The sequence below is a fragment of the Chiroxiphia lanceolata genome, chromosome 24, assembly GCF_009829145.1.
Source record: "Chiroxiphia lanceolata isolate bChiLan1 chromosome 24, bChiLan1.pri, whole genome shotgun sequence".
Taxonomy (NCBI): domain Eukaryota; kingdom Metazoa; phylum Chordata; class Aves; order Passeriformes; family Pipridae; genus Chiroxiphia; species Chiroxiphia lanceolata.
In genome coordinates, this window is record NC_045660.1 from 5,203,934 (window position 1) to 5,221,613 (window position 17,680).

Here is a 17,680-nt window from a genome sequence, read left to right on the forward strand (position 1 = left end):
CACACTGGTGATCGGACGGGAGGGACATGAGGGGCAGGGTGGGAAGGAAAGGGATGTGAACGAGGGGGGAACACAAGGGCTGGGACACAAGGGTCAGGACATGAGTGATGGTACATGATTAATGGGACACAAGGACATGAGTGACGTGACACGAGTGACGGGACATCAGTGATGGGTGACAGGACGCCACTGACAGGACATGAGGAAATGGGACACAAGTGAAGGGACACGAGTGACAGGACACGGTGACAGGTGACACGACACGAGTGATGAGACACAGGTGACAGGACACGGTGACGGTGACACGACACGAGTGACACGACGCGACCTCCGGGCCAGTCCCGTCCCCGCCCGCTGGGGGGCGCCCGAGCGCCGCGGTCCCGCCCCTCCCCTCGCGACCGCCCCGCCCCTCCCCGCGCGCACAGGTTTGTCCCCGCGCGGCCACCGTCCGGCCCGCGCCCCGCCCGGTGCCGCCATATTGTGGCCGCCGCCGCCGGAGCCACCGCCGGAGCCGCCGCGATGGGTGAGGGACGAGAGGACTTTGAGGGGCTCGGGGGGCTGCGGGAGCGGCCGCGGGGGCTCCGGGCACGGTCGGGAGGACGGCACAGGGCTGAAGGGGTGACCCTGTGCCCGGGCGACGTGCACAGCCCGCCCGCCCCGCGCCGCCGCCGCCCGCGCCCCTCACCGGCTCCCCGGGGCTGAGGGCGAAGGGCCCCGCGGCGCCGCTGAGTCACCCCGGGGACAGCTCCAGGGGCTCGGGGGGACGCTGGGGGGGTTCTCAATGAGGGGCACGGGGCACGGGGGTTGTTACCGCTCCGGGCAGCGCCAACAGCGACTTTGGGGCGCTCCGGGGGGGAGCGGGAGCTCTGAGGGGGCTTAGTGCTGAAATCATCCGGGTTTGGGGGTTTGGTGCTGAAATCCCCCGGGTTTGGGGTGTCGGTACTCTAATACCCCTGGTTTGGGCTATTAATGCTGAAATACTCAGGTTTGGGGGTGTCAGTGCTGTAAAATTATGATTTTTGCGGTGTGTTAGTACTGTAATACCCCAGGTTTGAGGTGTCAGTGCTGAAATACTCTTGATTTTGGAGTATTTGGGGCTGTTCCTGCTGCACCCACCCAGGTCAAACCCTTGGGAGGGACCCGCTGCAGCCGAACCTCCATCAAAGGCTCTGTGGCTGCTTCATTTAAATTCTCAGATTGCTGTTCAGTTTAAATTCTGAACTTTGCAGGAGTTCAGGGCTCGGGTGAGATCCAAGTCACCTCTTCACGGTTCTGATAACCCAGCAGGGCTTTGTGTCTTCCGTAAAATAAACCTTCAGCCCTAGTGTCACCATAAACGTGGGTGGCACGGGCAGATGTGCAGGGAAGGAGTGGAGGAGTTTATTTCCATCTTTATAAACGCCAGTAAATACACTTAAAGGCTCCCAGAGGTTGCAAGCAGGTCTCTGATGGCCGCAAATAAATCACAGCTGAGCACTGCCCTTCAGAAGGTGCTTTAATACCAGCGGGTTTTTATTTTGATGTACCTGAAGTGTTCAGGGAGGAGAGGTGGCTTTTTTCTGAGGGCTCAAGTAGTAAGAGAGGGTTTGGATGGTGAGGTGGAAAAGCCAAGCCTGGAGCAGCTGTGTTCTCCTTAAAGCAGAGTGGGGATCCTGTGGAAGGAAGGATTAAGGTTTTATCATTTTTCCCTGGAATGTTGTCTTTTTTAACCAGACCTGCTTCAGAAGCTTAAAGTGTCAGAGAGTGGGTTTAGGTTGGATATTGGGAAGAAATTCTTCCCTGTGAGGGTGGGGAGGCCCTGGCACAGGTTGCCCAGAGAAGCTGTGGCCGCCCCATCCCTGGAAGTGTCCAAGGCCAGGTTGGAGCAATGTGGGCTAGTGGAAGGTGTCCCTGCCTGTGGCAGGGGGTGGAATGAGATGATCTTTAAGGTCCCTTCCAACCCAAATCAGTCTGGGATTCCATGAAGCTTTAAAAATACCCTTTGGGGTGGGCTCCTGCTTGTCATGATCCCATCAGGAACTTTCCTCTCCAACCCCGCCTGTGATGTTCCAGGACAAGTCTGGGACAGTCTCCGTGTGTGCAGTGGCTGCTGCACCTCCCCAACCCCGAACAGCTTTTAAATCTTAATTTATAACTCGAGATGTAAAACCTCAGCTGGCAGCTTTGAGGAGAAAAATGTCCTTGGGCCTCTTGTGAAACATCTGAAAACTGCTGGAGCACTTTTATCTGGAGCTGAGGAGTCTGCACAGGAGCTTCCCATCCTCCCCACCACTGCAATTTGAGTTTAATATCCCCCTCCCTTGAATTATCCTAATGAAACATTTATTTTAAAATAAACCTAGACTGATTTTTTTCATTGTTTTGGGTGAGAGGGTAAATGGGGGCAGCAGGGTTGTTACCCCTTCCTGCAAAGTGCAGGCTGAGGGTGCTGGATTTTTTTTGTCAGCAGTTGTGATATTGCTGGAGGTTCTCATTAGTTCACTCCTCATTTGCTATGCAAATTACATATTTAAATGCATTTATAGTGCTGTTTAACCCATAGACAAGTATATAATGCTCAATTCTTAATAAAACTCCTGTGCCTGATGAATTTAACAGTGAATTGGCTGGTTTGCTTTGTTTGCTTGTGTTCAGGAGAGCAAACATGAACTTTGTCAGGGGGAGAGTTTGATCATTACAGTGGTGCAAGAGTGAAAGTCCTGATTCCTTCAGGCTTTCAAAGTCCTGATTCCTTCAGGCCTCCAGCTCTGGGGCTGGGGAGGTCCAGATAAATCTGCTTAGCAAATCACACAGTCCTGCTTGTTTCTGAGGCAAAGCACACATTGGAGAGGATGGATTTATTGGAATTTTATATCCCTCTGAGTGTTTCTGGGGTTTTTTTAACCTGGAACTCTTGTGGGTTGATTTTGAGCTGATGTAGCCAAAGTTAATCCCTGGTTTAGGGACTGTTGCAAAGGACTCTCAGGTGACACTTGTGCTTGATCGTTCCACCCTTAAGGAAATTTGAATGTCTCAGGTTGAAGAGGATTTAAATCCCCCAAAACTCACATTTTTGAGGTGAAAAGATCAAATCAGGAGGAGGCAGCGTTGAAATTACCGTGTTGGCAACAGGGCTGAGGAGTGGGGTGGGTTCTTTTCCCACCCAAAGGGAATCCTAATCTTGGTGCTGTGAGACCTGATTTCCCCCAAAAAGAATTTCTGCCTGTCCCTTCCCCCTCCCAGCCCTGGCCCTCGGCGAGGATCGCACATTCCAGCGGTGATATCACATCCCTGGCTCTGGGAGCTGAACCGGGAGGGATCGAGCCGATGGAGCCAAATAGCTGCGGGGAGAAGGGATTTACCGGCACAGCGTGTCCCGGGGGGCGGGGACAGGGACCCGGGGACGGGGACAGGCTCTGGGGGAGCCTCTGTGGTGGCCTGTTCGTGGGAAACACTGGGATAACCCCTGTGAGAACGTGAAAGAGCAGAGCAAACGTGCAAAGCAGACCTGCAGGAGTGAGAGCCACTTTTCCAGGCTTTAAGGGCAGCTGGTGTAATTCCAGGGCTATAGGGAAAGCCCTGAGTTGCTGATTATTTGACAGGATTTCTTGTGTGGTTGTTCTCCTGTTTAGCTTCGTTTTCCCTCTGTCTTCTGAGCAAAGTGATTTTTTTTTGCCCCCTTTTCTTTTTCTGCAAAACTATCCAAGTGACAATAAAAGCCTCTGATTTTGGCTAATTTCTGGTAGCAGCTCAGAGCTGTCTTTTTATACAGTGTGTACAAATAATTCAACTACTTTTGTGTATTTATTACAACCAACTTCATTTAATTTGTGTTTAAGTAGCACAGATTATTTAGTCTTTTCTTTCTATAGTTTCAAATGATAAAGGAATCATGGACACGCTTTTTCTAGAAGAGAATCCTCTGGAGATGTTAAATATGTTAAACAGCAGGAGGAGCTGGGAGGCTCCTCTGGGATTTCTGGGAAGGGTATGACATGGAGAAACCCAGGGAATGTGATCCCATGAAACTCAGAAGTTCACTGAGTGTGTTTTGCTGCCACTTGTCTGATTTAGGGGAGGTTTTGTTGTAAATGACCAAGTTTATCCTATCCCAGGGAAAACTTGGGTGAAGGGGCCTTTGGAGGTCACCTGGCTCGGAGCTGGGAATGTCCCCAGCAGACACTAATTGGCAGATTAGTGCTGATGAAGTTCATCAAGTGTATTTATTTACACTTGCATCACTCCCCAGCCCTTCCCCACTCCAAGGGCTGTCAGCCCTCCTGGCCAGGCCGTGCCACAGGGATTAACAGACCCTTTTGGAAGGTTCCCTTTGGAAGATTCCCTCAGTGAAAGGGTGTTTTGGCTTAAAAAGAGCCATGTCAGGTCTGTCAGTGAGTTCCTGGCCTGGCCTTTCACTCTGACTCAGCAGCAGAAGTCCCTGCAGTGACTCAGCTCCCCAGGGTTTAATCAGCAGCTGAATAAAAGGTTTGAAGCAAATGCTTTTTGTCATGCAGAGAAATGGGAAGAGGCAGATCTGGATTCCTGATCCAGGAATATGAAGGAGCTGTTATAATCTTGGCCCTGGAAGTACAGTTTTGGCTGAGCTGCTGCAGTTTCTGTTGGCTTTACACAGGGTTTGAGTGCTCTGCTCAGCCTTCAAAGTCAACCTTTCACGCTGTTTTTCCTTTCTTTTAAGTGGTAAATACCTTCTCATCCCTCAATTTATAAGTATTGCTTCCCCATTCCTGACAGCCCAGCTTCTCCAACAGCCTGATTTTAGTGGGTTTTGTGGGTATTCCCACTGATAGAATTTGAGTTCATCATTCACACACAGCCTGACTTGCAGATGAACTGGATGTTTTGTCCTGAAACACCAGAGATACACAGTTTGTCCATGCCTGGAATCCTGCTGGAATCCATGATTCCTACAGTGTCTGACCTCACTGTGAGGTCCTGATCCTGCATTTGTCACATCCATCCATTGCCTGGAAATCATTCCAGATCATCATTCCAGATCCACATTCTCATGTCATTCAAATGCTGACACAGATGATGGGCTGGGAAAAGTCAACGGAAATCATCTGCAGAGATGAAAGGGTGGGAGAGAAAAATAGGAAATTTAGTCCCAGAAAGTGATGCACAGTGATGTGAAAAACCACTCTTGAGGGCTTGTTGTATCTTTGGGGTTTCCCTGCAGGATGACTGTGTTCTTGATGCTCTGGAACAAAAAAAGAAAGCCATAAAGGACAAAGTGCTGAATGTTCCTGAGTGTTCCTGGGTGTTCCTGAGCCCTCAGTGTGTCTCTGGCTGTTCCCCAGCTCTGGGGTTGCAGAGCTGAGTGGGGCTGGGCCAGTTTGGAGGCAGCTGAACTGTCATGTGTCCCTTGGCTATTTATATGACTGCCTTTTTCCTCCTCCTCTTCTTAAAAAACCACCTTTTAATTGGAGACTTCGGTTCTTAAATTGTTTTCAGGATTAAGCTTTCAGCTCTTACTCTCCTGTGTGGCTGCAGGAGCTGTCACCATTGGGGTGATAATATGAATACACAACCTATAATGTTTAACAGGTAGTTAAATACACTTTCTGAATTAAAATCTATATGTAGATGACACCTTGCTACTGTACAGACACAAATCTGTAGATTTGCATCTTGTTTGGTGTCTTTTGGGCTGTTTTGGGAAATCACAGAGCTGAAAGTATTTTGTTAAATGATTAATTTTCCCAGTTGTTTTCTCTTTCCGTAGCAATGAAATGCTGGATATTTGTGTGTTGTGTATGTCTCCTCTTGGCTTGTCTGTGGGTTTTAGGGACTGAAACTTCTCCACTTGATCTTGGAAGGGCTCCAGAGTGGCTGCAGGCAGTTGATAAGTCTGAAACTTTCTGTCAGCCACGGGGCTGAGGGTGCCTCAGGCTTCAAAGTGGGGCATAAGGAGATAACACTGCAAACACTGCAAACTTCCACAGAACACTTCCCCTGGCAGCTGGGAGAAAACAACCATAGTGGTGCCCAAGTGAGCTGTGGAGGAGTAACTTTGTTCAGGGTTAGCTGTGACTGCAATTCCTTCCTGTCCTGAGAAAGGCACAGATGTGCAAATAATCTGTATCCAAAACAGGAGAGCTTGGAGAGGTTCAGAAGGACTTTTGCAGCTGGATGGGTGAGGAACTGCCATCCTTTCATACTTGGCTTGCTGCTTGGCCCTGGCTGCCTTGAACTGTGCCAGATAGTGGAGTGTCACTTCCCTGACCTGGGGGCAAACACCCAGGGAATCAGGTTGGAATTGCTGCATTAGTCAGCTGTGAACCAGCAGAATAAGTAGGTCAGGGACTGAAGCAGCACCTGGTGGGACACACGTGGCCTGTACCTCGTGTACAGCTCTGTGCTTGCCAGGGGTTATTGTGATCATAAAATCAAGGCCGTGGTTCTGTTGGGTTTTCTTCTGCTTGGGGGTAAAAAATGTCCAGTTGTGGTTTATGCCGTGGTGATACCAGGGAAGTTGCTTTGGTTTTGGGTGGAAATTGAGTTTAGTTGTGCACTTGGGGTAAATAAATCTGTTTAGTCTGGGTATTCCCTGCTCCATGCACAGGGAGTTCCTTATCAGGAAGGGCACGTGGATGAAGGAGCAGAGAGTGACAGGAGCTCTGAGGCAGGATTCTCTTTGTTTTCTCTTCACAGAAAACTATCGAATGAAGAGTTACAAGAACAAAGCCCTAAATCTGGAGGAAATGAGACGGAGAAGAGAAGAGGAAGGAATTCAACTGCGCAAACAGAAACGAGAGCAACAGGTAACTGTCATCTTGAGTAGGTTGTGTTCAGCCTTAACACAACCAAGATTGTGCTGCTGCCTAACTGGAATCTTCAAGGATCTGTGCATTAAGGTTTGTTGGCAGTCCTCTTATTTTTTTTTCCTGTTTCTAACTGAGATCTTGCTTTTCTCTTTTTCTTTGTACCCAGTTCACACCAAGAGCTTTCCAAGCACTTTCTTCTTGGGGTACTGGAGGTTTTTTTTGTTCACAGATCCTTGTTGTTAAAGGTGGTGGTGGTTTTTTGGTGGTGTGTTTTGGGTTTGGTTTTTTTTTTTTAATTAGTGAATGGGATTATTTCCTCGAGAAACAGGAAGAGCAAGTGAAAGTTTGGGCTGTGTGTATTTCTTAACTCTGAGATGTGGGTTTTTTTGGCTTGGAGGTCTATGAAAGCACGAGGTGATGTGTGTGGTACTAAATATTTGCTCTATGAAAACATCACCTACCAGCTGCCTTCTGCCCAGTTTCCCTGACTCGTTAGATCAAATTCTGCACTGCCTGTACCAGTGTTTGAGTGACTTGGGCATTTGCATATCTGAGGGCAAGACTTAGCATGTTTTACTGTTGGGGTTTTACTGTGCCAGACTAGTCCTGAGAGAGCAGAGCTGTTATTAATGACCACTTTTTTTATTCAGGTTACCTTCAGTCTTAGCTGAAGGGATCTTGGTTGAGGAACAAGAATGTCTAGTTGTGGAGCCTGTTCACCATTGCTTTCTAATAACAATTCCTGTGCTTTGTTCCCCACCAGCTCTTTAAAAGGAGGAATGTGGAGTTGATCAATGAGGATGACTCCATGTGTGATAGTCACCTTGTGGATTCCTACGTTAGTTCCACAACATGTGGGGTAAGGTGCCTTTCCTTGTTCCAGCTGTGCCTTCAGATTTAATCCTCTGGGGGTGCTGAGGCCCTGGCACAGGTTGCCCAGAGAAGCTGTGGCTGCCCCTGGATCCCTGGAAGTGTCCAAGGCCAGGTTGGAGCAACTGGTCTAGTGGAAGGTGTCCCTGCCCATGGAAGGGAGTGGAACTGGATTATCTTTAAGGCCCCTTCCAACCGAGACCATTCTGGGTTTCTGTGATTGCACGGAAGTGACAGACATCAATATTTTTGTTTTATCCCTTTTTAGAGGACTGATGTCACTTGTGCAGCTGGAAGAGCCACAAACCCTTGGCCAGAATGCAAACAGTAAACTTATTCCCAGTGGGACCCCAGTGGAGCCCTGAGCCTTGTAAAGCTCAGCCAGGGAATCACCATCCCGCTGGGTTATCAAGGGTTATTTCCAGCTTGTCATGGTTTGAGATAAATCCTCCTCCAGAGCCTTCCACATTTACCCCCTTCCACCCAACAGCATTGCAGGTGTTACTGCAGTGAACTGGAAGAGTCTCTCAGGAAGTAAATAGTGTGCTGGGATCTCAGAGTTTTAATCTTGACTCACCAGCTGAGCACAAATCGTGGTGGGTTGTCACGTGTGCAATGCCTTAAATATCTTAGGCTGAAATGGAACCATTTTTCTGTCTCCTCTGCATCTTTTCAGGAGGGATTGATCACAGGAGAGATGGTAGAGATGCTTTTCTCAGATGACCCTGACCTACAGCTGGCAACCACTCAGAAATTCAGGAAATTGCTCTCCAAAGGTAAAAATAACTCATCCCTGCCACGGGATCTGGCTTTTGCAAGAATCTGTGCACGTGTTGCTGTACAGAAGCTTTGCAGCCTTGAGCTTGGGGAAAGAAAGCCATAAACTAGAAATGTGATAATTTACTGTATTGCTAAGGATTGACAGTTGTATGAACTGCACAGAAAGTGACTCTGCAGAGTTGTCCTGCTGAGTTCAGTACGACTTGGGATGATTAAATTAACCCTTCGTGCTTGTTACTCCCCTACATGAGGCCTGTACACTGTTCTGACACTGCTTTGCTGTTCCAGAGCCAAATCCTCCAATAGATGAAGTGATAAACACTCAGGGAGTGGTGGAGAGATTTGTTGAATTCCTGAAAAGAAGTGAAAATTGCACATTACAGGTAAAGGAGATCATGTTATTAATTCTTCATAGCTCTTTAACCTTTGCTTAGCAATGTGAACCCACACATGCTGTCAGGGAAAAGTGATGTTTTGAACCCAAAAAGTGCAGCTTGTATGATCTATAGGAGAAGACAAAGGTAGCCTGTAGTGCTTAGGCAAAAAAGGGAAATTATAAATTGCTCTGAATTAAATTCTCGAAGGAATTCTGGCAAAAATCACCCAAGAGAGTTTGGAATTCCCGTATCCGATATTTCTGCTGGGAGCTGGTGGAGCCATGGGATGAACATGCAGGAAGAAACTGTGTGAGGAGAAACCTCCATTATTAGAGGCATTTAAGTAGAGGCCAAGAGTCTGTTAGAAATGGGTTGGGCAGTGCTGCTCCTGCCCGGGGCAGAGGGATGGACTGGGTGGCTTCCTCAGATTCCTTCCAGCTTGGTAATAAGTCTGGTTGCTTTGGAGGGGTTAAAGACACTTCCATACATGGAATTTGATCCTAGTTGATGACTGCTTTCATCTCTCTTCCTACCCTCTGGCCCCAGGCCATGGACCAGAGGGGCTTAATTTCCAGAAGAACTGAGTGGGAAATCTGTATTTAAACCAAAGAAAGCCAAAACCAGGGAGTTGCTGCTCAGCTTCCCTTGAACTCGAGGAGCCTTTGGGGTGGCAGATGAAACGTAGAAAACTTTCTACTTTTGTGTGTTTGTGCTCTGTGTGTCTTCATTTCCCTTGCTGGGGAATGGTTGTGGAGGTGAAGTGACGTGGTGTGACTGGTGGTGACACCTTCCCTCGCTCGTCCTTTGAGCAGCTGTGGCCTCTGAGAAGGTTTTTAGCAGATGTGGCTCTTTTATTGCTCAAGAAAATAAAATCCTTCGATTGTTGAGGCCTCCTCTTGTGATGTGCTTCCTTTCCCTCACAGTGAAAGAATCACAGCCAAAATGTAATGATTTTGCCATATCAGGCTTGTTTTATTGATTCTTTTGTCACTGATTTGCCTGTTTCAGTTCGAAGCTGCGTGGGCACTGACGAATATTGCATCAGGGACTTCCCAACAAACCAAAATAGTCATTGAGGCTGGGGCAGTTCCCATATTTATAGAGCTGTTAAACTCTGACTTTGAGGATGTTCAGGAGCAGGTAAGGACCACTCCTTACTTTGGGACTGGGGGATGAACCACAGTGGGTTGCACACCATAAAATGTGGTGTTTAAAGTCAGTGACTGGTGTCTCCCAGCTGGCTCCACACCACAGGTGGAAGTGTTGTTTGCCTGGAATTAGGGGAAGATGCTTTCTTAGCACACTGCCTTGTTCTTCCTCTGTTAGAAACTGTGAATGCTAAAACTGTTGCTGTTTCCTTTCAGGCTGTCTGGGCATTGGGGAACATTGCTGGAGACAGCTCTGTGTGTAGAGATTATGTCCTTAACTGCGCTATCCTTCCTCCCTTATTAATGTGAGTAGCCATGAACACTTGCCAGTGCAGTTCTTGGAGTCCCATAGTGCCACAGCAGCAGTATTGCAGCTGGGCCAGTAGATTCCCTGGTGGTGATCACTGGGAATCAAACCACTGGTACCAGATTAACTCCCAGTTCAGATAAGGATCTGATGGATGGAGTGGGACTCGGTGGATAACAGGCCTTCTCACAGCCCTCCACACTGCTCTGCATGTGGAGTGGGTGCTGCTGCAGTGTGCTGGTCCTTCTGGAGTCACAGAGTGTCCCTCAGGTCCTGCTCTCTGCTTGGGATATGGATTCCAGGGGCTTGGAGTGGGCTTGGAGTGGGAGCAGGTCTCTGTACACCCCCTCTCCCAGTGTGGTGCACTCCCACCGCAGTCAGACCCATCTGTCAGGCTCTCATAGCCCTGGAAAGAATTAATCTTCATCCCAGCCCTGGAAAACTAATGCCATGTCACAAATGGCTTGTTTTCCTGCTCCTGGTGTCAGTGCCCTGTCCCAGAGGGGGCTACCTGACTCCTCATCCCACAGGACTCACCATCCTCCTCAGAGCTCAGAGTCTGAGCAGTTCATGTCACCTGGTCTCTGCTGAGGGCTGGGAGTGTCTGGGCTGAACTGGAACCTGGAGCTGCACTTCACTCATGTGCCCTTCCTTCTGCAACCTGCCTGAGGTGGAAGTTGCCTTCCTGCCCCATGTCCCTTGGGATTGTTGGGAATTACAGCTATTTATCCTAAGTAGTCTCATATCACTTCTCTTGCTCATTGAGAGGCTCAGGTGACAAGCAGCATGGCTTGAGCTACACCCAGTGAAGTAGTGCTTTGACTTCCTTAAAATCATACTGGTTTTAGTGCTTTTGATTCCCTTGACTTCCACATAAGGATCATAATTCCTGGTGATTCTCTCTTTAGGCTCCTTACGACGTCCACCAGGTTGACAATGACACGAAATGCTGTCTGGGCCTTGTCAAACCTGTGCAGAGGGAAGAGTCCCCCACCTGAATTTGATAAGGTGAGAATAAATGCCTTGTGGGCAGAACAGGTGGCGGGGAGACACCCAGTTAAGATGTTTGTCCGAGTTATTTTGGGCTGTTGGACTCCTCTAAGTCATTCCAGGTGGGAACAGGGTGAGCTTCTTCCTGCTGAGGTGGATCTGGTTGTTCAGATGTTTGTAATTTCCTGCCAACCTTTCTACCATCAGCTGGACCCCTGAAGTAGGACACAGGCCAAGGCTTCCCTGCAAGGTTTCTCTGTCTAAAAATGGGTTTATCTAAAAAGGGTTTACCCTTTTGTTATGAACTCTCTGGAATTTTGAGACTTCACTCAAATTACCACTAAAAACTTTTCTGAGACTTCAGATACTACAAAGCAGGAGTCCTGTAGCCACATGGGAGCTGTGGCAGCTTTCCCTTTCCTGGGAGCCTAAGAAAAGGTCCTGCTGGCCTTTCAGGTATCTCATCCTTCTTTGGTGGAACAAAAGTATTTTAAATCAGTGTGTTATCACTTTTTTTAAGTGAAAGCTCCCGTGCCAAAGCTGGGAAGCCTGTGGTGAGGGATGAAATCTGAATTGAGTGTAAGCAGAAACCCACTTATAAGTGATTGAGGTACTCAGAGGTGTAACTTGATGGTTGCTGCTTTGAATTATGAAGAGTCAGAAATGGAGCAGAGCTCTTCCATAGGAATATAAGGAGCTTCCAAGGGGTGACTTGCCTGAGGAGTCTGGACTGGGTCTGGGAGGGAGGGATGTAATTTGAGTGTAGCAACGAAGCTGTTGGGGTGGCTTTGGACACTGTGATTAGGAGGTGTGGGAAGCAGTGGGAAGCTGCTGACCTGGGGGGAGGACCCTTTAGGGCCGTGCAGGACCCTTTAAGGCCGTGCAGGACCCTTTAAGGCCGTGCAGGACCCTTTAAGGCCGTGCAGGACCCTTTAAGGCCACGCAGGACCCTTTAAGGCCACGCAGGACCCTTTAGGGCCACGCAGGACCCTTTAGGGCCGTGCAGGACCCTTTAAGGCCGTGCAGGACCCTTTAGGGCCGTGCAGGACCCTTTAGGGCCGTGCAGGACCCTTTAAGGCCGTGCAGGACCCTTTAAGGCCGTGCAGGACCCTTTAAGGCCGTGCAGGACCCTTTAAGGCCGTGCAGGACCCTTTAAGGCCGTGCAGGACCCTTTAAGGCCGTGCAGGACCCTTTAAGGCCGTGCAGGCCTTGTCTCAGCAGCCGGTCGGTGGTGTTGGCCTGCAGGGTGGTGGGCCTGGGCAGGGTGACTAACCCAGCTGGTGGCTGTCGTTCCAGGTGTCTCCCTGCCTGCCAGTGTTGTCCAGGTTGTTGTTCAACAGCGACTCTGACCTGCTGGCAGACGCCTGCTGGGCCCTTTCCTACCTGTCAGATGGTCCCAACGAGAAGATCCAGGCAGTGGTGGACTCGGGAGTGTGTCGGCGGCTGGTGGAGCTGTTGATGTGAGTACCTGGGGTTGCTGCCTCAGGCAGGAAGCTGAGCATGAATCCATGTCAAATCTGTCAGAGCACTCCACACCTCCTGTGCTCACAGGATCCAGGCACCTGGGCTGACCTGGGAGCAGTTTTGTAGGAGGATCTGGAGCAGGTTCAGAGCTGTAGTTTGCTGGTTTGTCTTCTTGGTTATGCTCGACACTAGTGAAGAGACACCTGGGTTGGTCTCAACAGCAGTCCCAAAAATTGCAAATTCACTGATCAAAGAAACCTTATCCCTGTAAATTTCTGAAATTGGAGAGGATGAGTGTGGGCCAGCTACACAGAGAACTTAGGAAGAATTTACTAAGGAAAGGTCAAACTGACACTTCTCATCCGTGGAGGGAGAGAGGGTTGCAGGGTGTTGTGTGCTCTCAAACTTCAGATGTGCTTATGGAAGCCTGGTTATGAGGCAAATCAAAGAACAGTGGGTAGCAAAAGTCAGCTTGGCTTTGTTTCTCCCGTTATCTATGTGGAAAAGAGGATTGAGTTGGGACATAAAGGGCCAAACTGTGTTGCAGTTTTGTTTTCGGTGGCAATACGGTCAACTTACTGTGTGTTTCTACGTGCCAGGGGATGGATTTCTGAGGAAATAATGCAGAGGAGATAAATGGGGAGAGAATATTCCAAATATCCCAGTGATCTGATGGATTTGCTTGTGTCCTTGCCCCGTTTCCCTGCAGGCACAATGACTACAAAGTGGCCTCCCCAGCTCTGCGGGCAGTTGGCAACATCGTGACGGGGGATGACATCCAGACCCAGGTGAGAGGAGAGGCCTTTCCTGCAGGGAATGCAGTGTCCATCAGCTCCAGACCTGGCACTGGTGATCTCACTTCTGCTTCCTCTCTCCAAAGGTGATTCTAAACTGCTCAGCCCTGCCTTGTCTCCTTCATTTATTAAGCAGTCCCAAGGAATCCATCAGGAAAGAGGCGTGCTGGACCATATCCAACATCACAGCGGGAAACAGGGCACAAATACAGGTACTTTCTCCTCCCGGATTCCAAGCTCAGCATTAAGGCTTTGCAGCTTTTTCCTTATCTGGCATTTTAGGGGCTGGATTTGTTCACCTCATTCTGCAGTAATTTGCAAATTTGCTGCTCCCAACCATCTGCCAAGCGAGCTGAAAAAGAACTTGGTGATGGCACCAGCACAGACCAGCCTGAAATGATTCCCACACGTTTGGATCATTGGAATAACAGGAGATACAGCCCTTTATTTCTCCATGCTCAGCCCCTTTGAAGCTGGTTGAGTTTTAATTATCCTTTTCCTGACCTACATAGGGAGGCAGATCAGTGCTGAAAGCATTCCCACAGCATTGATGCAATAGCAGGGATGGTCTGTCCTGCTGGTTGTGGAATATCTCGCGTTTGTAGGATTTGGCTGAGGAAAAAAACAGAGGAATCACTGAAACCTGGGACATTTTTGTGTTGGGAAATGGGGTAGAGGTTTCTTCCAGGTGCTGAGAAGCCTTTTTTAGGAATGGTGTTGCCAGTGCCAACCCCTGTCCCTGCCCTCTCTCCCCAGGCAGTGATAGATGCCAACATTTTCCCGGTGCTGATAGAAATCCTGCAGAAGGCGGAATTCCGCACGAGGAAAGAGGCAGCCTGGGCCATCACCAACGCCACCTCAGGAGGGACTCCTGAGCAGATCAGGTATTCCCTGTGGCTCCTCCTGGGGGAAATCCCTGGGAGCTTTGCCTTGATGGGAACTGCAGGGCACAGTCCAAGCTTTCTGCATGGAGAGTTTTAGACGAGGCTAAATGTCCAAACTTGATGACAGATTAAATTCCAGTGTGGACTTAGCAGCACCTGGACTTTAAAAATAGCTTTTTTTTCTTTTTAAATAAAAGGGAGGTTTCTGAAAACAGGGGCTGTGTATACAAGTGCGAATAAGTGGATAAAAATTAACCTTGCAGAGCAGTAAATACGTATTTTAAGGTAAATTTATGTGTTTTAGATTGACTCATTTCCTTTGCTCTTTCTGATGGAGCCAAGGTGCTGCTTCCCAGCCCCTGAACACCAAGGGTGTGTTGCTGGTGCTCTCTCTCCAGGTACCTGGTAAATTTGGGTTGTATCAAGCCTCTGTGTGACCTGCTGACTGTCATGGACTCCAAGATTGTTCTGGTGGCATTGAATGGGCTGGAGAACATCCTGAGGCTGGGAGAGCAGGAAGCCAACCAGAGTGGGACTGGGATCAACCCCTACTGCAGCCTGATCGAGGAGGCCTATGGTAGGTGGGGGCTTTGGGCACTGCAGGAGGCACTGAGGGGGTCTCTTGGGTGCTTTCCTGCTCTGTTAAGGGGTTTAGTATGTTCCAAAATGGCCAATATTTGTTCCAAAGTCTCTTCAGACTCGTGATTGGGTGAGGAGAAAATACTTGGAAGTAAAAACTATCAGAATTCTGATCCAGGCTTCCAAGGCGTGGAGGCCAAGCTGATTAGTCATGGCTTTCACCAGCTGGGAGCGTTTACTCAGCTCAGCTCATTTCTGGTTAAAAGTGACAATTCTGGGCCTAAAGTTGCTCAAACTGTACCCACTTGAACACTGGAAATCCAGGGAGAGTTTGCTTTTCCCTGGAGCAACTTAATTTGGTGATGGTGGGTTGTTTTGGTTTTTTTTTTTGTCCTTCTCTCAGTGCTTTGAGGAGCAAGTTCCTATTTTGGTCTGGAACTCCCTGTGTACTGCCAGTGTCTGCTTTGCCCTCTGATTATTACACTCTGTGTCCTGATTCTCCCTGTAAGAACAATTCTTGGAATTCTTGGATGTGCAGCAGGGGGATTTAATTAGGGCAGCTAAAAGCTGGAGGCTGCAGACCCTGCTCCTTCCCCTCCCTACCCCCTGCAGCTCCCAAATTCCTCACAGCCAGTTGTGGAGGCTAAATCAGATTCCAGTCAAATTAAAACAGCTGTATGAGCTAAACCTGCCACTGGAAAGACATTAATGCTGCCTGGCAGGGGTGAGATCCTCGAGCAGCTCTGGAATAGCTGCTTTCAGGTCTGGATTTAGGTGTCAGAGCTGCTCAGAAAGTGCAAATCTCACACAGTGAAGAAGGACGAGGGTGGGAGTGGGAACAAATCTGAGGATGAACTGCCAGGATTTCTTTGTTTCATCGCATTCCAATTTTTTTTTTCCCCTGCAAGGTTTGGATAAGATAGAATTCCTCCAGAGCCACGAGAACCAGGAGATCTACCAGAAAGCCTTTGACCTGATCGAGCACTACTTTGGGGTGGAGGACGACTCCTCCGTGGCCCCCCAGGTGGATGAGAACCAGCAGCAATACATCTTCCAGCAATCCGAGGCCCCCATGGATGGTTTCCAGCTATAATGTGCCCTGGGGAGAATTAAAACACGCCACAAACTTTCTGGAAAAGCACCTGGGAGCAGCTGCTGGCCCTTGCTGGGAAGGCTGAACAACACCCTGAGTTTAGGAAACTCTTCTTCCTTCAAACAAAAAAATACAAACGGCGCTCGGTCCTTGCGGAAAGAAGGGGATTCTTCTTATCCTTGTTTCTTTTGGCTGCTGCACACGTGTCTTTAATGCAGGAGGGACACGGAGGTGACAAAGTGGCACCTCCTGGTGGCTTGTTCTTTGTGGTGGTCCCTCCCAAATGCAGTTCTTACCTCGGGTACTCCCGTGAGGCTCCGGCGTTGGCTTGGGTGAGGACACAGATCAGAGAGGGAGTTTTCTGGCCACAATAATTCTGGAAAACGTGGGTTGATCTATTTAATTTTTAATTTTTTTCTTTTTTTTTTTTTTTTTTTTTTTTTTTTTTTTTTTGCACATGTTACTCTATTAAAGACTCTTTAATTGGCCAAGAGCAAAGTTTAACCCTGGCCTTCCTCCTTCAGTGGACAGTCCTGGGTGAACCCAGGCCGAGTTCCCTGAAAAAAACGGACAGAAAAACAGGGAAGTTCTCCCACTCTTGGGAAGATTTTTTTTTTTTTTTTCTTTCTGCTGCTTCCCTTTTGTCTAGATTTTATTTTGTTTGTTTGTTTTTGTTTTTTGTTTTTTTGAAGAACTGCTAGTGGTATTTCCATGGATTTAAAAAAAAAAAAAAAACAAACAAAAAAAAGCAACAAGAGCCCAAAGATGGGAACTGGGGTGGGGTTTTTTTTTCGGAGCAGGAAGCACAGCTACCATTGCACAGGTTTGGTTTGCATTGTACTGACTGACACCAGAGCTCTGAAATGCTGAAACCCACCTTCATCTTTACTTGAAATACTTTATTTTCCATGAGAACATGGGCTGAATGCTGGGGGGTTTTTCCTGCCTTGGGGTGGTTTGATGACTTGGAGGAAGGCTTGGTGGTGACAGGGGTGGTGGGAGCTCCAGCAGCACCAGGTTTTCAGGCTTACATCCTGCTCACAGTTGTGATAATGTACATTTTACTTCCAAAAAAAAAAAAAAAAGGCAAATCTCTGTATTTTTTATATTATATATAGGTAGATATTTGTCTAATTGGGCCACAGAGAAAACTATATATGGAATTTCTGCAATTCCTGTAAATAAAGCGCTGTGAGGCAGGAAACCACCTGGAAACCCACGGGCTCAGGGGTGTCCTGCTGCCTCTCCTGTTCCCTCACGTCCTATCTGTGTGAACACGGAGCTGCCTAAGCCCCCTTTGAGTGACTTTGCCACGATTTCATTAAAAACAGAGGAGAACACAGCAGAGTTTTGTGGTGCCGGGGGTGAGCTGAGCCCCCGCGGGGGTCACGACGAGGGGCGAGGGGGCCCTTGTTGTGCGAGGAATGAACCCCACGGGCGCGTGTGGGGTGTGACGGGGGGCTTGGGGCTGGTCTGAGGTTACTCTCTGACCTTCGGGGGGGACGGGAGGGGACCCCAGGGACCGGGAACGGATGAGACCCGCGCGGGGCATGCTGGGAGTTGTAGTCCCCGGGACGGCCCGGTGCGGGGCATGCCGGGAACTGTAGGCCACATTTTCTTCCCTTCCTCC

At 48.8% G+C, this 17,680-nt stretch overlaps 1 protein-coding gene across 3 annotated transcripts; it reads left to right on the forward strand.

Moving 5' to 3' along the window:
• Positions 1-451: 451 nt before the first annotated feature.
• KPNA6 (karyopherin subunit alpha 6) lies at positions 452-17,392 on the forward strand. Of its 3 annotated transcripts, none has more exons than XM_032710165.1 (14): positions 452-523; positions 6,652-6,854; positions 7,528-7,623; positions 8,311-8,410; positions 8,703-8,797; positions 9,800-9,931; positions 10,156-10,244; positions 11,155-11,254; positions 12,533-12,696; positions 13,410-13,488; positions 13,581-13,706; positions 14,251-14,378; positions 14,777-14,955; positions 15,866-17,392. In XM_032710165.1, the coding sequence occupies exons 1-14, from the start codon at positions 520-522 to the stop codon at positions 16,048-16,050; spliced, it is 1,680 nt and encodes a 559-aa protein (XP_032566056.1). In that variant the 5' UTR covers positions 452-519; the 3' UTR covers positions 16,051-17,392. The 3 variants fall into 3 exon arrangements, with proteins under 3 accessions (XP_032566056.1, XP_032566058.1, XP_032566057.1); XM_032710167.1 differs by having other exon boundaries at positions 6,652-6,761; XM_032710166.1 differs by lacking the exon at positions 452-523 and adding an exon at positions 6,112-6,133.
• The last annotated feature ends 288 nt before the right edge of the window (positions 17,393-17,680 follow it).

Coding starts and splice junctions, on each gene's coding strand:
- KPNA6 (XM_032710165.1), top strand. Junction 10,245..11,154: donor ATCCTTCCTCCCTTATTAAT/GTGAGTAGCCAT, acceptor TTCTCTCTTTAG/GCTCCTTACGACGTCCACCA. Junction 14,956..15,865: donor CCTGATCGAGGAGGCCTATG/GTAGGTGGGGGC, acceptor TTCCCCTGCAAG/GTTTGGATAAGATAGAATTC.